Source organism: Corapipo altera, unplaced genomic scaffold (genome assembly GCF_003945725.1).
Source record: "Corapipo altera isolate COAL_440 unplaced genomic scaffold, ASM394572v1 44, whole genome shotgun sequence".
Classification (NCBI taxonomy): Eukaryota; Metazoa; Chordata; class Aves; order Passeriformes; family Pipridae; genus Corapipo; species Corapipo altera.
In genome coordinates, this window is record NW_020884880.1 from 17585841 (window position 1) to 17608502 (window position 22662).

The 22662-nt window shown below is 40.1% G+C and overlaps 1 protein-coding gene across 2 annotated transcripts in view; it reads left to right on the top strand.

Annotated features, from left to right (window-relative positions):
• The window catches only part of RARB (retinoic acid receptor beta), a 328154-nt gene that overhangs the window by 121113 nt on the left and 184379 nt on the right, over positions 1-22662 (top strand). For both annotated transcript variants that reach the window (XM_027638985.1, XM_027638986.1), the window contains exon 3: positions 12596-13091. In XM_027638985.1, the coding sequence (XP_027494786.1) occupies positions 12914-13091 (178 nt within the window). In that variant the 5' untranslated portion in view covers positions 12596-12913. The remainder of the gene's footprint in view (positions 1-12595; positions 13092-22662) is intronic.

The following is a 22662-nucleotide window of genomic DNA, read 5'->3' on the forward strand; positions in this document are numbered from 1 at the left end:
TCTTTTTTTTTTTTTTTAATCGAGAATGAATTCAGCTGCTCACCTAACATGTTCATTTGTTGAAGAAACTTCAGGTGCTGTTAGAACAGCTCTCTATGTTGTGACATGTCTGGTTTGGCATTCCCAATTCCAAGATATGCTCTACTTGGCTGCTGGTATTTGCATGGTTAAATCAGATTGTCTTATCAGCCTTGGGCACCCAGCTGGGCTTCCAGGCTTCTCTCTCCTCTGTGTCCTTTGTAGCGTGTTGGGCTGTTGGATCCTGACTTGTAAAGTGCTGCTGTCCTGAAAATTATGCAGGAAGAGCCTTGGTAAGGTCATTCTGCTGCAGTGGGGAAGGATGTTTACCAGACATATAGCAAGTGGTGTGGAATGCATACCTACCCAGCTGTCTAGCTCTGGATATATTATTATTATAGAATGCATACATATAATATTATTGTACAAATTCAGAGTACCTGGCAAAGTGACTCAGATTGCACAGCCTGGTAAGCACAAAGGAAGGATGGGCTACTACAGTAGAGGTGGTGCTGTTGGTACCAGGAGATGGGTCTGTGCAGGCTTATACTCAGCAGCATACTGGGCTTGACTGCTGGCACACATGGGGAAGGTGCTGCTGGGAGCTTTGAGCCAGTGCTCTCAAAGATTACATTTATTGATATATGTGTTGGTTGGAGGTTGCAGAAAGGGGCATCTTGTTGCCAAGGCTGAATATCTTTGCTGTTGTTCTGCTTGTGATGGTTTAGAATTGGTTGGAGTCTTGTTGGAGGAAGTACTGCCTGAACCACACCATCTTTCCACAGCAGTCATCATCTTTGGCACTGTTAGTCAGGTTTAAACACTCCTATGCGATTCCAGATGTTGATAGCTTTACTCTTAACCCATATCTCATGAGGTAATTATGAAAATGTTCATTGTTACTTCTATGAATGTTTTAAAAATTCATAATTTTAATACATTACTTTACTAGTCAAGCTGAAAGATTAGTGATCCCACTGTATTCAGAAGCTAAATGCAGCCTTGATAAGTGTTTGATCTGGGTTATGGCTAAAATGCTTAAATATGACTGTAAGATTGGGCAGGTCTAAGTGCTGCATGGTGGCATATGACCTGCCCCCATCCCTAAGAGTCTGAATGCAACTTCTTTCTGTACAGTGAACATGAATAATTTAGGCTGGTTTCTCTGCCCACAGAAGTGGGAAAGTTGTCTTGCATTTACCAGTGGAAAGATACTTTCAGAAAAGAGCTGGTTGGAAATGATTGCTCTGCAGTTAATTCACATGCTTGCTTACACTGCAAAAATACCTTTCTGTTGTATCAGGAGTCCTACCTTGCAGACTGGCGGGCATGACACAAGTCTCCTCAAATTTTGTCAGTGCTTAGGCTTCTCTTAGGTTGCTTTTGGAAGTGAAGTGTAAGGTCATTGGTCTTTCTGACAATGTAATCCATCTGTCCAGTGTCTCTAGCAGAAAATTCTGGAATATAGATCTTCTGAGTGTTTGAATGTGGAAAAGATGTTCTAGTTTTGTGGCTACCATGATTGATTATTACACCTCTGTCCTTATGACCTGATTTACAAGGTTTTTGCAACATTTTCAGATGATTCAGAGGATGGCTTTGAAGGTGCTTACATGTGCAGTGTTATCTCAGCTTATTATTAGCATTTTGCAATTGCTTTATTGGCTCCCTGTTAAGCAAAATATTGACAATAAAAATGCTATTTTTGTTCTGCCATCCACTCCATGGCTTTGTCCCCTCCTACTTAATGGTTGTGCTTGTTCCTAATTTTGCTACCCTATTGTTCTTGTGACAGGGAGCTACAGAGTACAGAGGTTTTAAAATAGATGTTCATAATCTTCACCAGCCCTCTGGCATTTTCTGTCGACCCTCAGGGAGTCTTACTGGGAATATATTGAAACTTGTGATATGTAATAAGTGACGGTTCAGAAGCCTGACGTAGACAGTGGAAATGTCGTCTTCTGGGTAAAGTAGGACAGAAGACTCTAATAACTCAGAGGAATTACAGAACCTTTCAGCAGATATACTACTAGACTTGATGTATATAACAAAAGGTGATAGATTATATGTGTTAAGTTATTTTGTGTTAGCACAGCGTCCACACCTCTATGATATTAAGATGATAGATGAACCTATAGTCTAACAGACTAGTCTTCAGAAACAAAGTTCACAACCAGTGCTTGAACCCTCTTTTTCCTCCTGTTCCACTTGGATCACTGTCCTCACTTGATAAATGGGTGCAGCAAGGATGAAAACTTCTCTACCTCAGAGGAAGTAGAACTTCCAGCCTTGAAATGCAAAAAGCTGGACTGCTAATAGATTGAACCTACCTCCTTGCCTCCCAGCTCTGTCTGGGGGATTGGGAAGCCTACATCATTTCACAATTCAGGCACTTCTCTTACAAAGTCCTTATTCAGGTTTCTCAGACACTCTCCTGAATAAACATTATTCATTTTGTGAGTGAATCCACATGCTTATCCTAACAATGAGTTTAGATTACTCCAGATAGCAGAATTTTTCTTTGCAGTTAAGTGGACTCTTGCAGGATCCTTCTCTGTGTGACTTTTAAAGTGAAGTGTGCTAAGCTGAGGTGTGGTCTCCCTCTGTGGTGCATGTTTTCCAAGTTAAACCAAATTTTGTTTTCCTCTTTGTTTATCTCAGTGACTGTTGAAGTCCTTCTGTTTCTTCTCACAGTGTGTGAAGATCACATACTGCACTGACCCTTTAGTGCATTTCCAGGTAGCACATCATTGCCGTAGTGGGGTACTAAAAGATCTGTATTTACTGGTTGTGCAGATATTGAACAAAGTGGAAATTGAAGATGTAGAATATTTTCTTCCTTTATTTGGCGAAGAAAGCAAGTCTAATGCCACCATTTGCAGCTGTGGCTAGACATCCAGGCTGGATGAATTTGACTACGAGGTTTCATCCTTAGTGCCACTAAAGATACCCTATACGGGTCCATGTAGAGGAAGACTACCCAAATGACCTCAGGCAGGGGAAGGGTGTGCTGCTTTTCTTCATTGTGATGGTTCTGCTAAGGCCAAGTCTTCTCGGGAAGTTACCTGTAAGGCTGAACAGATGGATGAGGCTTGCTTCTGTGCTTGGATGGTCATCTCTAGCAATGTCATATTCAAAAGACTGACAGCAAAGGCTGCAGATCTAAATTGCCCTGTGCCTTCCCAACATAAGCCTGTTCTGACTTTATATCACTTACATTGATGTACAAATAAAGCTTAGCCATCAAAACTGATGTTTTCAGCATCTGCCACTTGTAGAGCATTTGATGAGCCATTGTCTTTGACTCCTGGCTTCTCTGGTTGGGATTTTGAGACCAAAACCCACGTATTTTCATCAATAAAATTGTCACTGGTCTTGCATATCTTCATGCTCTCCTTTAAGAAAATATCTTGTCATCCTGTTTCTGTAGTGCATGTTGTGGCCATAGAGTGTTGGCCTCCCAGTGAAATGTACTTTTCTGTCAAGAAACAGCCCTCCAAAGCTGCTTCCCTCTTCAGCTTCTGAGCAAATGAAGTACTCCATTCTTGTAAGGACTCCCAGGCCACGATCATTTACTAGGGATCTTCCATCTGTCACCAAAACAATAACATTACTTGACCCCCTCTTACTGATCTCGGAGGCCTCTTAAAAGTTATAAACAGTCAGTATAAGACCGTTTTTGTAGTTGCAGTGATGGTAAGTGGTGTATTTGCCATTGGTCACCATGACATGTTTCTCATCAGCTAGAAGGTTAAGGATGAGCACTCTGAGAGCATGCTGGGGAGGCTTCAGACAGGTTCCTTACATCCTTCTAGCTGTAACACCACCTGGGAAGTGATTGTCATACTGGTAAATGTCTGCATGACCCAAAATATTGGATGACATTACTGGACATTATATTGGACATAGGCAGCAGGATGTAGTTTTCCTTGATAACTCAGTCTCCCTTCCCCTGGCTTGCCATCTCTTTCCAAGAGCTCTTCTCACAAAAACTTGCTTTGGCTGGGAATCCGTGTGATGCTATCTTGGGGTACCTTGTAGCCAGGGTTAAAGACCAATTAATTACCAGTTAAGGGGAAGATCTTCATTGGAAGATCTTTTTACTGGACAGGAAGCATATCCCATTCTGAACTTGATTAGAGATGCTACCTTTCCTTTACAGATAGTTGAGTATACCATCAGTCTAAGGTGCTCCTTGCTGACCTGTTTAAATCTTCCTAAATCTTAGAAATGTATTGGCACTGGTTGCTGCTTGCCTTTGTTATCTATTGTTCTTTTTCCCTGCCTTGATTTGATGATGATGAGAAAACCCAAAGTATAGGTTCCTTAGTCCTGTAAATGATAATTTTTTATCTTTATGGTTGCCATCTTGTATAAAAGCAGCTAGGAACAAAACAATCTGGTTGGATACATAGGACTGTAAAGGATAATTTGGGTTGCTAAGTCCAGTCTAGTTTTTCTGGAAACTGTTTTTCTGGGGAGAAACTGTGCAGGAATACAATACACTTGCTGAAAAAATGTCGTTCGAGAATTAAAGCAATAGGCACAGCACCTTGGGTGGGAAAATCTTCATACTGGAGTTTCTGGTTTTATGTGACTTGAAGGACCAACCTGCTTTCTAAGAGCTGGTTTTTGCTAACTACACTGTGCTGCTTAAATTGTTGGTCATCTGAATTGTGTTTGAGAGAAGTGATGCGTTTGTCCCTTTGAGTTTTGTGGATGGGCAGGAACAGGGAAACAGTGTTTCAGTCTGCAGAAAACCCCCACAGGTTTGGTCTGGCAAATCTCTGATCTCCTAAACCTCTGTAGCACATGGGATAATCTCTCATTTAGGATATTCTCATTATATAGTTACTGTTTCACATCCTTTTAAACACTAATAAGGAACAACAGAGATGACAATGCAATAACAGAAGTGTTGATGCCGCTGGAAGAACAATTTTAAGCATTAAGAAATAGCATTTAAATTTCAGGGAGGAAAATCAGTGGAAAAGTTCACTTAAACTCAGGGAGCAAGAAGCTCAGTTACCCTTCCTTTGGTTTCCATAGATGAAAGAGAACTCTTTTCTTGACTGTCCTTTGGGATTTTTTCAAATGTGACAAAGTAAGGAATGCATTTAGTTACAAAGCAGAGTGTCCTATATACTAGCACAAAATGTATTCAAAGTCCTTTGAATTCTCTGCAGAAAACTGCAAAAGAGTCCCTTACAGAGGTGATTGAAAGCCACTGCACAGGAAATCAGCTTCTCATCCTGTACATAAACATGAGCCAATTCTACTATATCTGGCTCTCGGGGCAGTACACACAGTAAATTGTTAACCCCATCACCTGACCTAACCATTTATCTTTACTCTCAGTATAGTTTTGGCAACTGCTGAGTAATGAAAGAAACATGGAATGCAGATATCTGTAGGAAAATAAAAAAAGCAACAACCAACCTCCCTGCCCCCTTCCGCCCTGCACTCCCCCCCCAAAAAAAACCCTGAAAACCAAAAAACCCAAAAACCCCAACCACACCACACTTCAGTTCCAAACAGGCCTTTAAAACAGGAGAAGATGAGAAATTGCCGGATGCAGTGGCAGAATCTTAAACACGGTTATTATAGAACAGAATTAACATATCTGTAGAATAACAGACGTGAAGCATGGATTTTCAATCCTTCACACCTCTTGGCTGTGCTAGCACAAATGAATTAATAACTCCTCTGAACCTTTGTGGAACAAATAACCATAGTGCCTTTCAGATTTTGAAATGTAAGCTCTGTGTGTTTTTAATGTTAGATGTTATACATGAAGGTTGGCTGAAATAGGTTATTCTGCTTATGGAGTATTGTTCCCATATGAGGATTCAGGCTGTGTACTCACAGCTGCTACTCTCCAACATGGACTCTCAGTTCCACTAAAATCAATAGTTGGCACAGCAGGGTACTGTTGTATGGTGTGTAAATAAATGGGTGTCATTGTGTCTCACTTTTTTTTTTTTCCTTTTCCCCTTTCAGATTTAGATTTGCTCTTTTTCAGGCATATGCAGTATGTGTTTGCAATTCGGGCAATTCGAAGCATAGCTGTGCAGGGAAGAAGGGAAAAAGAAGCTTTTTTCCCCCCTCCTTTTTGTACTTCCCAATAGTATTTTCAAATAAACAACAATTGTATTAATTATATTCATTATCTCTTAACAATGTCGGGGGAAAAAACCCAAATAAAACAGAAACCCATTTTGCAAGTGTCAGCTTTATGACAAAAAGGAATTCACAGTCCCCCAGCAGACAGCTATCTTGCATACCAAGATGTTGGAAAAGTGTCATAGTAAGAGTGTCTTAATTTTGTAACAACAATTTATCTTCCCTCTTCCCATAAGTCTTGCACCTATAGTTAAAAATATATGACAATTGTGGTTATGGGGTGTAAGAGCTACAGATCTGCTTTTCAATAAACTGACTTTGAAGTTCTGTTTCATGCATTTTCTTTTTTATTCATGCATCTGGTCATATAGAGTGGTTTACTTTTTTTGGCTGCAGACTTGGCAGATACAAAATGCAGATGTTGTTCTTCTGACTTAAGCTGCTATTTTAAGCTTTTTGGCCAGCGGTTGAAAATTTTAGGTTCAGTTGTTTATTTGCTTATCATCAAAGTGGGTTTTGTCATATAATTCATATGCGAGTATTAGCTTTCTGTGTTTACTTTCAGAGTTTGAGATTAAAAGTATGGTCTTTTTTTTCTCCTTTACTTTTTTTAAACCATCATGCTCTTTTGATTAATAATACAGTAGAATATATTATGCTTCAGAGAGCTTTTATTTGCAAAAAAAAACCCCAACAGCCCAACTCTCACATTGTGCTGCAGTGCTTTCTCTTTAAGAAAACCATATCTCTCTCCAGATGCCTGCATCTCTTTGATACAGAAGGGTACACTAAGTTCCATCTATAAACAGAATCCACTAATTAAGAGTAATTGCTTCGGAGATTGGTACAGACTATTCAGCATCAGATGCATGTTCCTCTCAGATATCCATTAGCCTCTAATAAGATAATGCAGATGTGCCAGTCTGTTTCCTGTTTCCTTCTATTGTACCTTTATTGCCGTATATGGACCAATGGGATGGGCTGAACAATAAGTGGATGTCCTTTTGCTCCCAGAGCCCTTCTCAAAGGAATGTTTGTTATTAGATTGCTTTTTCTGTTTAGTTTCACATCACTATGCTAATAAAGGAAACATAACACTCTAAAGGATTTTTTTTTTTTTACTCTTACCACGGTAACTAGTTTATTGTTTAATTAAATCTCATTGGATAGCCAAGAAAACAAAAATGCAACATCTCATAGTCAGTGAGAACTGGTGCAGAACAGAGTACGCCTCTTTATGAAATAAAAGTTTCCATTCATTTTTAAGAGTTTAAAGGCAGTGTGGTTATTATGTTACTGTATCTGACTGATTTACACTTGAGTTGTGCTAAATCTGCTGAATTATTCAGTACTGCTCAGTGCAACACCATCAGCCAGCATAATAGAAAGCATATGCATAATCAGGAATTTCAATACAAACTATACATTAAATACAGTAAGGGTTCTCGAAACTTGCCTTGTTTTGAAAACAACATTAGAATATGTCTTGAAGCCACATAATAAATAAGGACTCCACCAACTCTGTCCCTTGGGAAAAACATGTAATATATTATTGAAAGGTTTTGCATGCAAAATTTCTCTGCAACTGTTTTTGTCGCTCTGAGAGGAGCAACTTGCCTCTCCTGCCTTACTGCCCAGGCTGTCCTCCCAGTCCAGAGGTTCCTGTTTTAGCCTAAGACTTAAGAGGGGGCGATTTTTTTTGTTGGCAGGAAAATGGGAAATGAACTTAGAAGAGACTTCCTCCATGACCCTGGAAACTTCGGGGACAGCTACGCTGCAGACTGCTGGGCTTGGAGAAGCAAATTCCCCAGCACCCAGCTCTGTGCAGAGCATGTCCTCATGTCGGCGTGCCTCTCCTGCATTCCTGGTTTCATCCCCCAATTGTAAAGGAAGAGCAATAGCAGTTTGCTGCTGCAGAAGGGATGGTGGATTAAGCTTAAAAGTTTTCTGGGTGCCAAAGCCGTGGATATCTTAAAATGGGTGCTGAATTTCAAACATTGCCATAGGTAGGGCAGAACTCCCCACTGACCTTTTCAGAAGTTAGAGAAGAAAGAAAGGCAAAAATTCTGCTTTACTTGAAATGCTGACAACTTAATTCCCTGCTATGGATAGTGAGAGGGGAGGAAGAGGAATGTGGAATTGGGGTGGTTTTGGCAGAAGGGAGGACAGAGCGTAACCTTTCTACTGACATAGAACTATTGGCCAAGCCTCCTGCCTTGGCTTCTTGCCTGTCCAGCTGTTGATGTGTGTCAAAGTCACCTGTAACAGCAAAGGGATTTTAGGAATTCAAATAAATCTTATCCAAGTGAAAAATTCAGAAGGATGAGCTATGTTACAGTAATACCAAATATTGTTACCAAATGTAAGCTAAATAGCAATATAATGAATGAGGCTCAATACATTTAGTACATTCCAGGAGAACTGACAGATGTCTGAAGAGCAAAACTGTTTTCTGTAGTAAAGCCTGTGCATAATGCGTGGGAAATTGAGACAATAAGAAACATTCGGTCACTGTTTATCCAGTAAAATTTTGAGCTTATATGTGAAAATATTTAGTTTTTAACTTCTGCTCAGTTGCACAAACACTGAGAAGAAATTTGGAAGAGACAGGTACACCTGCTGCATTAATTGCAGTTGACAAATATTCTGCTCTGCACTAGAGCTACTGTAGCCTCCTTCCCTTGTGGCCATCTGCTTTATCACTGAAGTCAAGTCAATAAAAGGCCTGTAAAAACCAAAAAGGAGGAGGCATATGTTCTGTCAAAGAAGTCATTGGCTGCTGTTCAATGCAAAGTAGTGCACAGTGTGATCATCTCTTGGTGAACCTTCAAAGGAACTTTTCTGTATGATCCTTTTCCATACTGCTTGTACTAAGGGCCTTGTACTCATGAACAGTCTCTAAGGAACAGTCTAATGGAAGAGGATTTGCATCATATGCAGAGTAGATCCTCTGAAGTGCCTTGATGACAGCCATTTTCTGAAGATTTTACCTTCTGCCTAAAGGGCAGAAATCCATGCTGTTGCCTCACGTGAATGGGTGATCATCCACCATCAAGGTCACTCTGCACTCAGTTTGGCTTGTTCCTTCTGAGTTACTCCTCAGCTGTGGTAGCTGGCTCTTCCTGTCCCATTTAGAGTAAGCTTGTTAGCTCCCTCCTCGAGAAAATCCAGGTGTTGGCCAGAGGAGGATATGTTCAAAGTCCACATGGCATGGAAAGGATGGGACTTGCTCCTGGGCAACTGTCATGGTCCAGGGAGGACATGCTCCTTTCGGGGAGGGGGGTTTATTTACCATAATAAGTGACAACAAGGAAAATCTCCTTCTCAAAGCTGACGCCCATACAGTGTTTTGCTCCGTGGTACAGGTTTAGTTAAGCAAAAGGGATGTTTTCACCTTGGAATCACATACAGCCTAGACATCCGTGGCTGACATCCAGTCTTCACCAGTGAATTCAGGGACATGAATGTGTCAGTCTGGTAACACTTGAGGCAGTGTGCCTTGGGAGTTGTGCCATGGAACTGGTGTGAATGGGAACAACTGATCATTGGGTTTCCTATGCTGCAGCATCTACTTTGTGATGTCCTCTGCTGTGCAGTGATGGAGGTGATGGGTCTTTAGTCTCTTCAAGGGAAGTCTCTTGGTAATCACAGAAGACAAGTGTCATTTGCTTCTTTACAAGAGACTAGAGTGCTGATACACAGGTGTCTGCCTGCAATTTCCTCCTTGACTGTTGTATAGATGTTCAGCTGTGTGAACATTTGTAAGAGCCTGATGCTCCCAAGTGACAATACCTGGAGTCAAATAGTACACTATTAGAGTATCACACCTTTTACACTGTCTTCCCTCTCTGCCTATATTTGGAGAGAAAAGTTCTGAAGAACTTTGGAGAGGAACAAGGCCTGAAGACTCCTCTCCAGCACAGCTATCTGCAGGAAATTTCCAGCCAGGAGTCGTGAAAGAAGGTCGATTTTTGAGTAAGGCAAGAGGAACTCACTTTCAGTGAGTTTCAGTGTATAAATATTGCATGCAGAACTATAGGATTAGAACCTAGTTTTGATACTGTTAAATATATGTATTTGCACACTGAGGAACTGTAACACTGCTGCATTTTGTCATCACCAGGTCTATCACGAACCATGATCCTCCAGTAATGAAGTGATCAAAGAGTTTCCCCAAGTGCCCTTTTTCCCCTCTGTCCTGAAGGAGTCGCTTCTTTTCTGCATACTTTTCACTTAAATATGCAAATATATCTGATGTGGTTCTGAGAACATTTATAAATTATGATGACCTCTGCATTTTTCTGTCCAATAGAAATATAACTGACGGTATTATATAGTTTTATAAGATGAATTTTAGTTCCAAAGCCCTACGTCACTTAAAAATAGATTACCTTGTTCTGTGTTTAATTTAATGCACACATTTTTAGGGCTGGTATTCATCAGCATCCCTCCCCTCTTAGTTTTTGCAAACACTTAGAAGTATAGTATTTTTGCCAGCTCTTGTGGAATTGCTTTAGAAAACATTAGTTTTTTGTGTGTTCCTTTGATACTTGACTTTCCTTGTCTCTTAAGCTTCATAAAGCCTTAGCTAGGTAAAACAGGCACCAGCCAGAGATGGTTTATCTCATTTCGTGTTTTTAATAAGTCAATATATTTTAACTGTTGAGGCTCCCTCAAAAGATATTCCTGATTTCACTGGTCTCCAGGCACATGGTCCTCGAGCTTGGCATGGTCAGCATCTGTGCCTTAGCTTGCTATACCTACCCTTACAGCCTCACCTCTGAATACATCTGCCTCCATTAGCATTAAAGGTATTTTGTGCATGATTTACACAGTTATCAAATACTTACAAGCTATATTTCTGTTATCCCCAAGCAGACTGCACTCAGCAGAAACTGCTGCCTGAAAACATGCACAGCTGGTAACCTTTGCTGGTATTCCACACAGAGCAGAAACACTCCACTGCTCTCTGACAGGCAAACACATGCATCCGGGCTTGTTTTTTTTCTTTTTTCTCCTTGCTCATTTGAATTCTTACCAACAACTAGTACACTGAGTAGCAGTACTGATAGTCAACGTTGCATTGTCACGTTTTCCTCCTCTGGCATCAATTTTACTTTGTGACCTTGACACATCATTTCACCTCTCCCTTTATTTTCCCACCCAAAAATCTTCTTGCATTTTGGTTTCAGGCTATAATTTCAAAGAGTTACAGATAAAAGTGCTATACAGCTCTGGATGTGGTTACTGATTGCTGACTGTAGCAGATGCAAGAGTGTAGTATGTTGTCTCAGGAAATAAAGCCTTTAGGCAGCTATGGACTGCCTTGCTTTTGGATGGTTGAGTTTGCTGTTGGCTCCTACTACCTTCCCTCAACAGCATGTGTTGGAGGAGATGAGTAACTCCTCGTGCAGGGTGCTCAGGAGTTGACTGCATTACTCCCCAGCTTTTACCTGGAATACTGCGTGGGTAACTGCATGAGCAGTGTTTACAGTATGGAGTGGTTGCAGCCTTCCCAGTAGAGTATCTCTTAAGACAACAGTAGCCCTTACTGGTGTAGCACAAGCAGTTTGATTCAAAGACCCCTGACCATTTACTGTATATAAACAGCTATGCCGGGAGCAAATTTCACAGTTGAGAATATCATAAGTGCCCTGTTCTCAGCCTCAGGCTTTTGGTGCAGAGACTGAAAAGAGGAGGACCCCTTGAAAGGCAACAGTCATTTGGGTGAAACACTGAGGAAGGTGTGTATAGCTCTGGATGACTTTGAAGATGGTGGTCATGAGAACAAGCAAGTTCCCTAGCAAAGCACAGGAGTACTGTATGGCCATCACGTCAGTCACTCAAACAGCTTATAAAATAACAGGTGCTTGTTTCTTAGGGCAGTTCTCCCTTCCTCTCAAAAAATGAAAAAAAAAAAAAGGGAGAACAATCAGTGAGGTGTCTCCTAAGTGATAATAAGATAAACTAACTATTCTTTGTGAAAACAGTCATTGGTAAACCAGTTAGTGTTTTAACAGGCCAATCTAAAATCGCCCTCAGACACGGTACCTCAGTGCTCTGCCTGAGCCACGGTGCTGAAGTGAGTAGAGAGCCTCCTCAGTACCATTCGTTCTGTAGCTTCTGGGGGAAACTGAAAGCTTTCACATACAGGAAAATTTTTCAGAAGCTGATTTTTTTTCTCCCTCAGTGTCAGTATTTCAGGTAATTATCGATGCATTGTTTTTAAATCTGGCAGTTTTCAAAACCAGGTTGCATCAGACAGACCAGAAACAGCTTTTGTTGTAGCACATCGGGCAGGGAGATCAAGTTAATGGGGGTTCTGTTAGTTTCAGTAGGGTGAGAGTTTTACCCCTAGGTAACCATCAAGGTGATCTCATGGGATACTTATAAATAAGTTATGACTTTACAAAAATAAGTCTACAATAATCAATATATTGTTTTCTTCCCTCAGTGTCAGCATGCATCTGTAGAGAGCAACTGTACTCCCAGAGAAACATTTGCATAAGCAACTGAATTGCACCCTGATATCAGAGTAAAAAGACTTTTTATCCACAGTCTGCAGAGCAAGAATGTCCTAGAAAAGAAAACAGTAGAAAGCAGCAATGAAATGTAGGATGGACCTGATCTAGTGAATTACGTCTTCTTCATCACACAATCCAGCTCAAGAAGTACCTTCAGACTTGACAGCGCTGTTCATTCACAACTTGAGGTATATATTTGCTGACCTGGAGTGATGCAACATAATATTTGTCCACTGTGAGGTGTTATCATGACAACCAGTAGCCGTACATGTCCAGTACCAGCTGTGAATGGACATATGACTCACTATCCAGCAGCACCATATCCATTACTTTTTCCTCCAGTCATTGGAGGACTGTCACTACCTTCTCTTCATGGACTCCAGAGTCACCAACCAACTAGTGGATGCAGCACCCCATCACCTGCAAGTAAGTGTTTGGCATTAATAGCTTTTATTGACTAGTTCTCCTCTAAAAAGACTGATTGTGTTCATCCTGAAATTATTTTAAGAGTAACTGCACTTGTTCATCTATGATGTATTTTTCTTGGGCAAAGAGCATGCATTTGTTTTGAAATGCCATTTTCACTTAATCTTGTTTTTATAAAAATAAACACACTGTATGACATAGAGAAGCTGTGGAAACCAAGAGTGACAAAACCTGCTATAGATTTTGGTATATCCTGCATTATTGTATTAGCTCCAGAATCCAGTGTAATTTTTAAAGAAAAATTGGTCTTTCTGTATTCATGAACAGCTATGACTCCTCAGTACAGAATTCTCTTAAGTTGTACAGTAATTAATACTGCTTTAGTTTTCTTCCACAAGTAACTGCTTTCTTCCTGGGCAGCTTGTGAAGAGCAACCTAGTGGACAGCTGGTAGCTGTGAGCTACCAGTGGCTGCAAAATGAGCCCTCGAATCTGTGATGGAGTTTCTGTTGTGGTTTAACTCCAGACAGCAACCAAGTATCACTTGCTCACACTCCCTCACCCCTTCAGCAGGATGAGGAAGAGTATCTGAGAAAAAAAAAGGTAAACCCCAAGGTTTGAGATAAGAACAAGTTAATAATTGAAATAAAATATAAGAATCATTGTAATGAAAAAGGAGACATATAAAAGGGAGAGATAAATAAAATGCAAGGGAGACAAGCAATCCACACTACAGTTGCTCACCATGCACTGACCGATGCCCAGCCATTCTGTGAGCAATAGGCAGCTGCCAACCAGTTCTCCCCAGTTTATATACTGGGGATGGTATTCTATGGTATGGAACATCCCTTTGGCCATTTGGGGTCAGCTATCTTTGTACACCTCTTTGGTGGCAGACCATGGAAAACTGAAAAGCCCTTGACTTAGGGTAAACACTACTTAACACAGTGATGCTTTAGTTGTTGCTATCAATATTATTCTCATACTAAATCTAAAAAACACAGCACTCTACCAGCTACTAGGAAGAAAATTAACTCTATCGCAGCCAAAACCATGGCAGTTCTACGTGCAGCACTGCTGGGTGTATTAGCTGGGCATGGTTTTTCCATTGCCTTACAACAAACACAAGCTTTCTACTTGGTCTTAAGTTTTATATTTAAGTGGCTCCAAACAAAGCTGTCCCAGGTATAAACTCTCTAAGTAGCATCGCATAGACAAGACACATCTCTGGAGGTCTTTGCAGTGGATGACTGATGTATTTGTCACCCAGGAAACCCAGATGTATGCAGGTTTTCAGATCAGTTTGTTGTTGAAGGTGCTTGTCTAAATACACTATTGTGACTGTTGGATGTGAGGTCTTGACTAAACAGCACATCTGCGGAACAACTGCACTTTCTGCTAGAGGAAAAGGAGACTTGTTATAGCAGTGTCCTTAATATATCTTTCAACAGAAATCACACAAAGTTTCAGCTCCAAACTTGAATGGGAAATCACAGTGAAGACAAAACTTCTGAAGAGTAAGTTATAAGATTTGTGCTGCCTGATGCTAATTCTGGCTTCATGTCTTACATACATATGTTGGAAGACTGAACAGTCTTCAAGTAAATTGTTTTCTTCTTGTGTGGACATATTTCATCTAGTCACACATGGAAAGAAGTATAATTGGGTCAGGCTTTTATTTGCCCTGTTTTATTGCTGGGTGTTTATCTTTATTGGAGGTGAAAAACAAAACACTTTCAGCCAGAAGGACTACAAGTAACTCCAATTTTCCAATCCTGTCAGAAATTATCCTGGTTGATATAAGATTACCATCCTGAATGTATCCCCCAATACATCACGAACACTCACCTGTTGAAGAAATGATTTTATTAGTTAATGGGAACGTTTTCTAAGGCATACATTGGTAAATACCAAATGTATACAATCAACAATACAGAGGTTTTATTTTCCATAAGTTATTGTTGTGAAATTAAGACTGTGTTGCAGATGCATTATTAATTATTAATAAACCAGTCAGTGTTCAGCCTCTCAGAAAAGTGGTACCAAGTATGAATTTCTGTCAATATGTAAAATAAGTGGCTATTTGTGAATCTTGGGGTTTGTGTTTTTATGCCACCTGGGTCCCAGCATTTTTAGGACAGTATTTTTGTTCAGGTGCTTTGCAACACTGGCTCACTGTGACTGAGCATGAAAGCCTGTCAGTTGTTGCGCACAGCTCAAGGCAATAGTGTTTGAAAATACCAGCTAAAATTAGCGAGGTAGGATGGATGATGACTTGGGTGAGAATTTCTTTTCAGGCACAGTCCACTGCAGGATAACTCTTCTGGTTTGTACTACTCTGTTTTTATATCTGTAGTGGCAAGACTGTCTTGTTTGGAAACCTGTAGACTTCTGATTCATGAGCTTGAGGTTTATATCACTGGAGTTATAGAGTCAAGTTCCTGGAAGCATGCAGGTTGAGCCTTGGGTTATAGTTCAGGGTTCTGTTCTTTATTGTGGATTTTGTTTGTTTGATTGTTTGTTTTTCCCAATGAAGTCACCCAAGGGATGAGGTCAGTATGACTTATGGCCTCTATTAAAGTTAGAACTTATACTGAGTGGTGGAAGAATATAGAATTCTCTTGCAAAGTCCTGAAGAAATTAAAGTTTGGCCAAACCACTGCTCTTTACGTGCTTGAAGCTAGTGTACTATTTATCTTCCAGATTCATTCCATTCATGTAAAATTCAATAGAAATGATTTTACATAACAGAAATGCTATAAAGATCTTTTAAATATTTTTAAAACAATGCAGTTCAACAGCTTTTGTTCAAAGTTACTGCCATTTAAGCATTAATATTGTCTTATTTTGTTCTGTCTTGTTTTTAAACTTTTAATGATGGCAGATAACCTTATATCAAGTTGCATTAAGTTATCCTAATCTACAGTTGGGGTAGGTATTCTCATTCCCATTAAACAGGCAACAGTATATATTAGAGGTATGAATTGTGTGAGCACAAGGGGCTTACTATAAACGTTTAGGTTGGAGTGATTTAGTTTCATTGATATTAATAGTGCTGTTGCCTCTGTGACCTGTGACTTGGCTTCTGTTTTTATACCGAGATACATAGTGCAAAATACTTAATAATTAGTGGTCTGGTCACAGTTCTAAGGAGGTCAGAAGATGAAAAAATGTCACTTTTATGCGTACGTGAACTGTGCATTAGCACCAAACGAGAGCATGGTCAAGAAGATCGTTACTTTTGTGAAGTCCGATTGATTTGCCTACTGCTGTATTACCCTGTACAGCACAGAGTGGACATCTCCACCCCTGAGATCAAGTGGTATGCAGGCTTCCCTGGTCACATTAATAATGAGGAATTTCTTCTACACAGCAGAGCTTGCTTCAGGAAGTAACTGCTTAGCTCATTTAGAAATGGTAAGGGAATGTGAAACTGAAGGCATTTCTGTGCTTTTTACATCATGTGCCAGCCTGTCCTAGACCAAGAGGGTTCAGCTTTTTGCCAGAATGGTAGCAGCTATGGGAAATGGGTAAAAATCCTGCAGAGCCCAACACGTTACAGAACACTTGGGAAATATTTGGGGGAGGAATAAATAAATATGGGCATAAGGGCAAATATTGTTATATGACATTTTATTAGAGTAAAATGATCTTGGGTTCAGGAGAGTAGCAACCACACAGGCAATTCTGGTATCTGAGTGATATCACTTTTCATTGGCCCTGGAAGAAGGGCCAGAACTCATAAGACTGTTGGCAGAGACTAGTAGGAACTGTCACAATGTGAGAATACCAAATTTAGAAGAAGTTGCCTTCTTTATAAAACACCTGTTGTGGATGTAATTGCAAATTTTAATTTCTAGAAAAAGACTAATTATAAAAATTAGTCTTAAAACACACCCAAACTAAAACCAAAACAAAACAAAACTAAAAAAAAACCCCAAAAAAACTAACTAAGTGAAGCACCAGCTGAAATTTGAAAAGGAAGGTATGTAAAAACCACACAGATAATTGTGGTATATCCAGAGAGTGGAAAACTGGTGAGGAAAGAACTGCAAGGCACACAGTGATGTTGTAGTTTCACAGACCAATCTCAGGAGGGGGAAGATGTAGCCCTCCTGGTTGGTGGTAGAGTATCTTTGCAAGACTGGTTTCTCTAATGTTACTTCACCAGAATGAGTTTTACAGAATTAGTTTAATGTGGGTAAAGACCACTACATAACAAAGCCAGTTGGTGAGAGCTGGAGACTGGGGAGGAAAATGCTTAATCTGAGCTAATACTGTGATGAAAGGAATCCCTGAGTGTATTCTAGATCAAATTAAAAAAGGATCTGGACAATAATCACAGTGGGAGCCACTAAATAATAAAACACTTTGTTTGGCAATTGTTCTTTTTCTGCTTAGATTGAGCATCCTGCTTCAGGCATCCTGCTTGAATGGGCATTCGGAGGGAGCAATCCGGTATTTTACTTCTAGCCCCTCCACCACATTTCGGTCCTTAGACTGCCGACATGAACCTTTGGATCCTTGATATTCTGCCTTCATTTGTTGCAAGAGAGTAATAGGAGTACCTTTATAAGACAACAGGGAAAAGCAGCCATCCTGATACAGGAATGTCCTGGAATTTATATAAACTTAGTAAGGTTGATTCATCCAGACCATTTGGAAAAAAATAATCTAAATGTCTTATTTAGAGGACTGTTGGAATGTCATGGAGAAAAATTCATACTAAGGTCACTCATTGTATTTCAGCCAAGCTTTTCCATGCTTTTCTGTCTGGGGTGTTTTAAAAGTGTATTGTAGAGAACAAAGGACTTTATGTTTTGTTTTATATAAATCTTCTAAGTAGGAGAACATATATGGAAGGTAAGATCATCTGAGGAACTCAAAGAGGTAGACAAGGAACTAACTATAACATTACCTCGGGGTAGTGCTATGTTAATACTAATTGTTATATGTAGTAGTCAGTATTGCATCTCAGATTTTCAGACTTGCTCAGGACAGCAGTTTGTTGTTTGGGGCATTGTTTTCTGCTGGAATTGTTTTTCCTTCCATTAATGCAGGTTATTTACCACTTGAACTCCATCTTAAAGACTGTTTGCTGCCTTTTTTTTTTCCCCGTGGGAAATGGATTTTCCATTTGTATTATTAAAAGAGCACAGTTAAATCCAGTGTTACTGGTGTAGTACTGCAAGATATTTTTGCCAGCCCCACCCGTTGCAGGAATTCATTTACTTTTCCAGTCCTGTTGTTAATCATTATATTGACACAGAAAGTCCTCCCAAAAGCACTCTTTGGCAGATTGCATTAAATATGAATAGCAGATATTCATTACAATGTGTTGCCCCCAAGAGAACTCTAAACTATCTGCACTACTCATGAACAGGCAAATACACTAATTCTCCAGCTATTCAAATTATTTTCAAATACTTTAGTGTGTCTCTAATAAAAACAAGAATGTCTCTGTTTCCCTTAATTACTTAGAAGGTCAAGGACTCCCACATCTCACTTTACTTCACAAAATGGGGAATGTTTCTGTTGGAGATTGGAGTATGGTTAGTACATGATGGATTTTCTTCCATCAGCATAGTTACTGAGGGAAGCGCTGTCTGTAATGGACTAACAAAAAAGAAACCTTCATCACTCTTTGGCACTCTGGAATTGTCTAAAATAATATTACGGTAATTATATTGAATTAGGAAAAAAATATATGAATCAGCCTTACTTGATTATGTTGTTGAGTTTTCTTATACCTTCTAATCTTCCTGTAGCTGTCTTCCATTTTTTCCAGCCCTGTCTCCCTGGGAAAGCTTACTGTGTGGTCATTTACACATATCTGCAATTAACAGATGACTTTCAATGTACCTATTCAGTGCCTGTGTTGTCCATATTTATTGAAAAGACAGAACATGTGTTTGCATTCAGAGAGGGGGGATAAACAGAACATGAATATCAGATTTCTTAGCTACAGCCAGTGTAGCCTCATGCTGGCCAGTCTGAGGAGCAATGTCCAGATGATACCCTGTAGGTATCATTCAAGACCTTGGAAGTCACCATTTCTTTCCAGTTCCTCCTTTTGTTCATGTTGTGGGTTTTTTCTTGGTGGGGCTGTTTTTGCGGCTTGAAAGCATCCATCCTTTGGTTATTTAAACTATGTTACAGTGTCGTTTTCTAATTCTAGGTGATCTGAAACTATCAAAAATGTATACTTACTTTTTCATGTTAGAGCTTCTTTTTTCAGTGTCATCACTTTCTAAAAAAACAGGAGTGCCTCTCTAGTTGGCACAACTGGTGACTCCTGCTGTAGCTCTACCCTGCCGGGGTGGGTCCTCGGCACCCTGTGGATGCAGCTTGCTTTGGATTTTAGCGGACAGAGTGCTCATCTGTGAGAAATCTGTTCTGGGTGTGTAGGGACAGGAATTTGCTTCCTGGGAGGAAGCCAAATTTAGAAATTGTCTGCTCTGGCAGGGGAAGCACATGGTGTAATACTGGCACGTGCTTCATAATGGCTCTGTGTATCCCTTGTAAACTTGCTGTAGTCTGAAGGAGCCTGGTGTTTGGAAGTCAAATAGGAGCTGTCAGAGAATTGCTCCTTCCCTCCTCATGGGCCCCAAAGCAAGGAAATTCCCCAGCAAAATGCCTTCTTACCTAAGCTTAGAAACAAGTTTCTGCAGAGTATTGCAAATAACCTTTTTCTCTGTTCTGACTACACAAAAATAACACCCAGTAGCTCCCAATACTGGGGATGTCAGGAATGAAGAGTGAAGGGCTTATTCTAGTCTCCTATTGCCAGGTCATACTGGGTGACCACTCTGTTGCCCCTCCACCCAGTTGGTGATGATGTGTTTGGTGTTGATTCACCTATGGCATATGAAGCACACAGTATGTTCTTCGAAAGGAATGTAATACCAGGCTTTGGGTTTGGCAAGGTAATGGCACCCAAAGTTATTTCAGTGACTGATACGTTTTCAATCCAAATCGATTGGGGCAATCTTCTGAAATAGTTAATTGTGTGATAGTTCATGATATTAAAAATAAACATAAGCTTTCATTTTGCCAGCTTTCTGTCTGAAGGTATATGTTTAGCAGCTAATCATGTTCTTAAAGTGGAGAGTTTCCATTCAGTCATGTTGCTGTGTTTAAAAGGTGTGTCACCATGGAGTTTGGGGGATTTTATAAATTTATATTTATTTTGTTTTAGCTAAAATGTGCTTTTTATTTTGCCCCAGTATGACCCTTGGTACATCTTTCCTCCTTTAGTCTACTGAGTTATTAGTTTGTGTTTACTACACTTTTGGCAATATGCAGTGTTTAATCGGGAAGCCTTATTTAAGATTTGGACAGGGCCAGATTTTCGAGAAATTGATTCATGGTTTTACTCAACTAGAATATCTTCCCCTTTTACCTATTTAAGGAATATGGGGAACAAGCTGTGTTATGTGGACTTTTCAGCTATATCAATGACAGCATATTTCCCATTTAAAATAGTAAATACCCACCCTATCTGATGAGCCCCGAAAGGGCAGGGAATCCTTTTTCCCTTCCTTTGTCCTTCAGCGCTCCGCTTCCTTTCTTACTACCCAGAATAGGCCTACATCACTAATATTCATAAATGATTTACAAAAGTAATTCCTGTGTAATAACTTGGGACGTCAAGATTTTATGATGCTGCCAGATGTGCTATCAAACAAAATTATCTGGTTCAAAAAACTTGTGATAAATCTAGTCAGGGAAAATTCCCTGGGGCAAACTCACCCTCTACAAAAGTAACTATGTCTCATAAAATTGTTAGATTTGCCTTTACCACATGTTTGAAATCAGACTTAAAGTAACAGTTTTATTCATGTGAAAAGTTAGATTTGGGATAAACTAACAAACAGGAAGGACTGGCCTTAAGCAACAGAAAACTCTTTTCCTTTCAAAACACTACGCGCACTCAGAGGAAATGTCAGAGTAAATATCAGAAATATTCGGAAAACCAGAACCTGCATCCCTAAGATACTCAACTGTTTTGTCTAGATAATGCATTTTTAGAAAGTAGTCATACCCTATATATAGTGGGTCTCATCAGGGTTGGGCTGCTGAGCTCCTGCTGAGCTCAGATCAGCAGGAGTACTCTGAGTACAGAGTACTGTATCTGAGTACTCTGAGTGCAGTGAGCAACATGCCCAGCATCTGACCCATGTGTGTGTCTGTTTTTTCATGGTCCCAGCTGAGGGAACTGTTTTGGTAGCAGGGTGCATGTTTTGCCCAGTATTTCAGGTTTTGAAGGAGGGGAAGTGCTGCAGATGCACTGGAATTCCCTGTGTGGCCAGACCTCCATGCTGAAGAAGGCTGGATGAAGGCAATGTGCCCTTGGCTTAGCCCTGCAGTTTTATGGTGATCCTTGCTCCTCAGGAAAGCTCCCAAGGATGTTTAGGTGCCTACATAAATAAGCTTTATGGGTATAAGTACTTCAGTTATACCAGAGGAGCAAGGTTGAGCATGATTTTCATCCCATAGTTCAAGGTGTTTGGGAGAGAAGCTGAAGTCATGGCTGGGAGCTTTTGAGGGAGAAATGCTGAGTTCAGGCAATGGAAGAGTTTGGTTCAGCATTTCTTGGGAGCCCAGAGCACAGCAGGAGAGGGTGATCTGGAGGGCTTGTGGTGTGCCATGTCTCTGGGGAATGTGCTTCTGCTTTCAGAGTACTCAGAGATGTTTGTGGGCTTGGTGTGCTTCCTGCCATTACACAACACACTTGCTTATAGCTTCAGTTAAGATGGAAGTCAGATAACTCGTGCAAGCAATAGGTGTGGACCTCCAGGTGGAGCTTGATCTTTTCTATTTTTCAGTGCTAAAGGCCAGTCAAATTTGATTTAACCTCAGCATTAGCTTTCCTGAGTGTCATATGTTTAGATCTGAGACTTGCACTGTCTCTTACTCAACTTTTTAAAAGAAATATGAATTGCAAGAAATAAAGATGGACAGGAAAAAAAAAAAAGGAAGTACTGTGGAAAACTCAGGAAAGTACTCACATCCTTTTAGGATGGATTTCCTCATCCTTTCTCGGGATGGATTCAGACCTCAACATGGGCACCTAGCTCCTGCGAGGACTGTGGACACTCTGCCTGTGGTCACAACTGGAGATCATTTTTTCCTGTATACGTGCAAAAATTGTGTGTCACTTCTTAGAAATTAAAGCCTTGAGTCCTCAGTTAGATCAGTAAGAGCAGATAGCATTAATTCTGTAAATTTAAGACCTAAGACACTTTCTAAAAGTTGGCTTTTTCTAAAGATGTATTTTTATATTTGCAGTAATGTGGGGAATATAATTTCTGAGATAATATGGTGGGGGGCAATGTATGCTTTTGCAGTTCTCATTTCTCAAAGCTAAAAGTTTTCAGGTGTGTTTCAGGGCTTCATAACATAAATACCTAACTAGAACCCTTTCCAACCTGTGATGTTTTTTCCAGTCAATTTCAAATACCTAAAAATTAGTTTCTATGAAGGAAATGTGAAAAGTCCCTTGAATACAGCTGTCACAGCATCAGTTTTTCCTCCCTGCATTTAAAAATAAGAAGAAAGACACTTTTTAC